The 6,939-nt window shown below is 35.7% G+C and overlaps 1 protein-coding gene across 1 annotated transcript; it reads left to right on the top strand.

Moving 5' to 3' along the window:
* The first annotated feature begins 2,771 nt into the window (after positions 1-2,771).
* Positions 2,772-6,712, top strand: LOC101882926 (RING finger protein 223). Its single transcript, XM_005166132.6, has 2 exons — positions 2,772-3,042; positions 5,363-6,712. Exon 2 carries the CDS (start codon positions 5,382-5,384, stop codon positions 6,066-6,068), a length of 687 nt encoding a protein of 228 aa, XP_005166189.1. The 5' UTR covers positions 2,772-3,042; positions 5,363-5,381; the 3' UTR covers positions 6,069-6,712.
* The last annotated feature ends 227 nt before the right edge of the window (positions 6,713-6,939 follow it).

Here is a 6,939-nt window from a genome sequence, read left to right as displayed (position 1 = left end):
TTTTGGACAGTTATCGTAAGTTATTTTGTTAGATAATCTCCAGATTTGGCTTCAGTACTGACTAATCTGATGTACGTGCACAAATATAATATTGTATAGCTTCCTATTAATATATGAATTTAAAATATGGATTTGTGAGGGGTGTACTTATATATGCTGAGCACTGTACATTAGAAGTTCTGGAAAAGTTTGGGAGTGGTGGTTATAAAGCTGTTTTTAGCAGTTTAATTGCTGCCAAGCACTATCATTGCGTTATCATGTGTAGAATAATTGTTAAAATAGGCGCATATTAAGTTGGACTTGAATCAAAAGCAATTCTGTATAATCAGACTTAATTATATTGTGATTGGGAAACTACTCTTTTAAATGTGTCCATTCACCAGTTTACATCTGTCATAAGTAAACAGATGGAAGGACTTTGATCCCATTTCCCAATAATATTATAAGCACTTCCTTATAAAACACAATGCTAGATGTGAATAGAGCCAAAAACAATGTGTCAGACTTTCCATTTGCTAAAACCACTGTGATGTTTGTTATGTCTCACTATATGACACAACTGCAAATACACACATTTCTAAGGGATTAAGACATTTGGCTCAACAATAGTTGGCAAACTATTAGTAAAATACACAATACTGTACATACACATTCAGGACATTTATGAGAACACGTGACTTTAGTTGCACATGTAAATATATCCCAGTTATTTTTCCTCTTCTGGCAGCTTATCTCGAAGAGAGGCAAAAAGTGGTATTATATTTGATCATTCAGAAGTCATGTGACTTGATTTGTTTGAATTATGGCCAATTTCTTGATTATGTTGTTTCTGTTATGCACGTGTGGTTTCTTATCAGTAACCAGCAATAAAGCATTGCTTTGTAGGACCAATTTAACAATGACAGTAAAGTTGCAGAATGTTGTAGCTTATCAAAAAGATTTGTTTACAAGATTATATTGTTTATATGTTTATATAAACAAATCCAACTCAATTAGATTGTATGTAATGCAATTTGAATATACAATTAAAAATGTGACCCTGGACCATTTCATAGGTTACACCGCTATATTTATGGTAATAACCAAGTTAACACTTTTAGGCAAAATTATAGATTTTTCTTTTATGTCAAAAAAATAGAATATTAAAGATCATGCTCATTGAAGATACTTTATAAATGTTCATACTGTAAAAATATCAAAGCTTTACCTAAAACTATTACCTTAATTTGGACTAATTTAAAAGCAATTTTCTCAATATTCAATTTTTTTTAACCCTCAAATTTTCTAATTGTTGTATATCTTAGCCAAATATTATCCAATTCTTACATCTTTTTTTATCAATGTAAATTAATATACACTACCTGACAAAAGTGTTGTTGTTGATCCCAGTTGTTAAAGCAGCAAATAATAACGACTTCTAGTTGATCATTGGGAAAAGTGGCCCAAATTTTCTTTTTCCGATGAATCATTTGTTGAACTGCATCCTAATCATCACAAATCCAGGAGAAGACCTATTGGAACCCACATGGACCCAAGATTCTCACAGTACTCAGTCAAGTTTGGTGAAGGAAAAATCATGATTTGGGTTACATTCAGTATAGGTGCGTGTGAGGAACCTGCAGTGGATGGCAACATCAACAGCCTGTGGTATAAAGACACTTGTGCTGCCCCTTACATTACAAACCACATACTTCAGCCTCCACATCAAAGTTCCTGAAAGCAAAGAAGGTCAATGTGCTCCAGGATTGGCCAGCCCAGTCACCAGACATGAACATTATTGAGCATGCCTGGGGTACGATGAAGGTGGAGGCATTGAAGATGAATACAAATAATCTGGATAAACTCTGGAAGTCCTGCGAGAACGCTTTCTTTGCCATTCTAGATGATTTAATAAGTGATTTGAGTCATTGCAGGGATGTATGGATGCAGTCCTCCTAGCTCATGGGAGTCATACACAATATTTAATTTTTTCACTGCAACATGACTTAATATTCTATACAGTACATTATTTCTATTAAGTGACAAGACTTTTGTCTAAGCAAAGTCAGACCTTACTGTCCTAATTAAGTAATCAAAAATCAAGCGTAATCTACTGGTATTTGCCTTTCATGTAAGCCACTTCTGATACCAAATGATCGACTAGAAGTCAAGTTATTATTTGTTGTTCCTAAAACTTGGACAGGTGACAAGACTTTTGTCAGGTAGTATCATACATAAATCCACATTTAATTTACAATAATAACTTGTTTCATTGTACAAGTTCTAAACATGCAACTCAAGTGCCTATTTTTAAAGGGATAGTTCAACCAAAAACATGCATTCTGTCATCGTTTACCCAATCCACTCGCCACAAACCCTGAGTTTCTTTCTTCTGTTGAAAGAAAAGAAGTTATTTTGGAAAATGGAGTAAACCTGCTAACCACTGACTTCCATACTATTTGTTTTCCCTATAAAAAGTCAATGGTTGCCGTTTTCTAACTTTCTTCAGCATTTCTTCTTTAGTGTTCAACAAAAAAAGGAAACTCATAAACATTAGGAACCAAAAGAGGGTGAGTAAATAGTGCGTAAATGCACATTTTAGGCTGAACTATATCTCTTTAAGAGATGTCTGTCTGGATGAAAATAGTGTTAGTCATTAATTCCCCACAGTGTGATATGAATAGTGTGAGCAACCAAGGCCTGCTTTGTCATCCTCAATTCTCCAGCCTCCATGCTTTGTCATCCCTACGTTAACTAAGGTATTGAATGACAAAGTACAACCTAATACTGTCAGAAAACCTGTTCCTACTTCCCTGTCTTAATCATCCCTCCCTCTTTTCCATGCATGTATCAGTCGATTTGTGGGGGTTGGGAGAGAGTAAGCAAGGTAATGATTTAAGATTTTACTCACTTCAGTCACAGCTCAGAAGTAGAGTTCAGACTTCTGAAGAGCAGGAGAGAGCAGTTTTACAGCTTTTGGGGAACTTTTCAGGAATATCTCAGTCTGCGTCTACAAGAAGAAGCAAGCATTAACAAGATTGAATATTGTCTTCCCTTTAAAAGGTAATCATTTTTTCTTGCTTTATATACTTTATTTACAATAACCCAACAGATATGTTTTGTTTTTGATCCATGCTTTAATCATTTGCTGTTGAGCCAGTGTTGTTATTATTATTAGTCTCCTTGCATTTTAAACCCATCAGTCAATTTTAGAATTTGTTGAGGCAGTTCTAATTATATATAAAATGGATATATTAAAATGGATACTCGTATATTTTGTCTAGTAATGGTACAAATGTAAAACAACTGAGTCATGGTGAACTGTTATACATGATGCTGAATATTTGTGAAATGTTCTGCATGATGACACTACCTGTCTGAAACACATTTGCATATGATTTGTCTCCGCGTATCCTTTATGACACAACACTTCAGTAATGATGCCCAAATCAATCACATTTATGTGCCGTCAGATATCGACAGCTTTAACCGTAACTATTTTAGGATTCTAAAATTCAAATTTGCTTTTTTCATTCACTTTAATGGCAAAATAAACATTTAAAGCACTTACTTCTTATTCAGTCTGATCTAATCAAAAGCATCAGAATAATAAAGGTATCACTTTTTTATTAGACTTTTATTGACCGTAAACAACTTTTTATATATGTACACTAGCAGTATTAGTGGACAGTCTGCTGATACATGCGTATTTTGATGGTTTTGCAACAGACATAGCACTGACTGCAATTTAGTCCAATAAACTAATTCCAACCTAATAGATAATTAATCCATTTGGACCCAAATAATGATTATTAAATAAAAGAATCATAATCAACTTAATTTTTTATTACATTTTCAAGAATGTCACTGGTTCGAGTCCTGGTTTGACCAGTTGGCATTTTCTGTGTGAAGTTTGCAATTTTCTCCCCATATTTGCATGGGTTTCCTCCAGGTGCTCTGGTTTCCCCCACAGTCCAAAGACAATGCGGTATAGATGAATTTGATGAGTTAAAAGGCCTGAATTTGTGAGAATAATTGTATGGAAGGGCTTCTGCTGTGTAAAACTTATGCCGAAATGGTGACCCCTGATAGATAAGAGACTAGGCCAATGGAAAATGAATGAATGAATGAATTTTATGATGCTGAAACTGCATTTACCACTTTTTCCATGAACTACAAATGAAGTAGTTCCCTGAAAACCAAATTTTCATACAAAACGATAGTAAAATGTATTGGGCAGAATTTGCAGATCATATCACTTTATAAAAACAATTTATTTTTGATAAATAATGTATCTTTTCCACACTGAAAAAAATTATTTAAAGATGGTTAATTGGATTTACACTTTTTTTTTTAAAGTAAGTGGTTGTAAACTATTTATTTGGGCTCAATTTAAACAAACAAAATAAGTTGAACATTACTAAATTTTATTTGTTTGTTTCCAACAGTTTTGCAGACATCTTTTTTTTCAGTGCATGTCAAAATGAACTTGAGTGTTTAAAAAAAAACACTTAGCAGCGCATTAAGCAATCCATTTTAGGTGAAGTTTTCTAAACAAATTTCGAGAGGAGCTCGTGATATGATTGACTACGGCTGGCCTCTCATCTATAATCAGTAATAATTCAATCATATAGATTCAAGCTTACAATAAATAGACCGATTTTGCCTCACTGCCTTATCTTCCTTTTGGAAGAATCCCCCCTTCCACCCTATCTCCTCCTATTCCTTCCTGTACTAAAGGGAGCTCTCGAGACCTACCTGATCTCAGATCCCCTTATATGCTTATTGACCAGACGGGAGCCTTGGGCTCAGTTATCTCCGAGCTCATGGTTCTCTCCTGGGAGAGCATGCCAAACCTGCTATTAGCGCCAAGCATATTCCCACATAGCAAAATTTCTCTGGCCCATCTTTGTCCCACAAGTTGGTTTTGTGGTTTCCCACAATTTCCGGTTTGTGCTTTTTCTCAAAGTGACCTAATCGGTAGAATTTTTTTCTTCACTCAAAAAAAAATTTTAATGTATTTTAAATGTGGGTCAAGACACATTACTTTACTAACAAATAGATTTTTAACATCTGGGCCAAATACTGCATTTTACATTTGGCCCAAATCTTGTGTGCCACCCTAAAGACGGTGCCACCTCTGCCAAACCCGAGCCGTGTTTGGCCCACATGCTGTATGCCAGTGCCGGATGAATACCTGCTGTACCAGCTTTGTCAAATCTGGGCCAGAACTCTTTGCTACCTGGGTCTAAGTGTGAACTCTTGAAATTAATTTAGATTTTAAGTTCCTTTTTCACCACAATTGAACCATATTTTGTGAATTTGCTCACTGTACACATAGCACTTGTTGAACTAAACTCATTTGCTTTATTTTTCATTTCAGATTTTCTTCTGAGCACAGAATGGGAGAGCCAGAAGTGTCCCCAGTAACACGCACCAGTTCATCACGACACCAGCACCAGAGCGCAGCCTCCAGAAATGACCAGGACAATGCCTGGGATGCTGATCCTGAATGTTCAATCTGCTTTTGCGCCTACGACAACACCTTCAAGACACCGAAACTTCTAGAATGCACCCATACCTTCTGTTTGGAGTGCCTGGCACGCTTTGTGGCCATTTCCCCAGAGCAGGATGGCACACAAATCACCTGCCCACTTTGCCGCCAACCAACATCCGTGCCTGAACATGGCACCCCAGATTTGGCCACCAGCGAAGAGGTTTTGGGTCAACTTCCGAGCGACAAGCAACAAGCGGAGAGAGTTTACCTAGATGGAAAAAAGCTGTGCTACTCGAACCCAATGATACCCAACTGCGTCTGCATTGACATCGGCGAGCAAAAACTAGAAGAGACCGTGAGAAGAGAAGAGACGAGAAGGAGGAGTTGTGGACACCGGCTGCTGCACTTCTTGGGTTTTCATGGAAACTGGAAGAGGCTTGTGGTCTTCATCATAGTGCTCATGGTGGTGTTCTTCATTATACTGTGGCCTCTCCAGTGTTTTGTCACTTCAGGTTCCATGACAGAGTGCTTCGGGGAATCACCACAGATGCCAACAACATTTGCAGGTCCCAAACCGACATTGAGTTCCTGAGCCAAAAATAAAAAAGACAGAAGCATATTTTTATTAAAAATATGAAGAGTTTGAATTGTGAACTGCAAAACTGGAAAGGACTTGACTGATAAGCTGACTGCACTACGCCAAAACAGCTTCACATGTCAACAGAATTAATAAGTGATTTCCGAAATCTTGCTTGAAATTGCATTGTTGTTTTACGTACTTCGTAAATGACTTTGTCAATACATGAAATAATTTACTGTGTTTTAAACAGATGATCATAATGAACACAAAGGTAGAACGTTTTTATTTTGTGCATTGCTTTGAATAAAAGCATCTGCTAAATGCATAAATGTAAATGATAGACCCTTTTGAAATAGGTTTCTGTTTGCAGGTGTGATTGCTATGACTGAAACTATTTAAAAGCATTGCACATTCTGTAAAATGATAATGAATCAGAGATTCATTTTTATTCTTTTGTACACTGCTTATTTGCAAAATTATTGTTTGCGAAATTATTTTTTAATGTGTATATTGTGAAATTAAATGACTGGATTGTTAACAATATATAAGTATTATTTGTGTAAACTATTAATTGCATTTAATGCTTTGTGAAATGAATCTTACTGTGTCTATTTCATTGTTTACAACTAAATAAACTATATGAACATTGCATATTTTATTGCATTTGTTTATTATTATTCTAATGTGCGCATACACACAGCTAAGAAAATTAATATCAGGAGGCCACTTGAAAATTCAGAGTTTCTCTGGATTTACTGAATTTATAAGTATGGTTTGAGTAAAATAATATTTGTTATACACTCACTGGCCACTTTATTAGGTACACTTTATTAGGAGTGCAACAGCTAGTTAACTAAAATTTCTAATCAGTCAATCCCATGGT

This window comes from Danio rerio, chromosome 6 (genome assembly GCF_049306965.1).
Source record: "Danio rerio strain Tuebingen ecotype United States chromosome 6, GRCz12tu, whole genome shotgun sequence".
NCBI lineage: Eukaryota > Metazoa > Chordata > Actinopteri > Cypriniformes > Danionidae > Danio > Danio rerio.
This window is presented reverse-complemented; position numbering and strand designations above follow the sequence as displayed.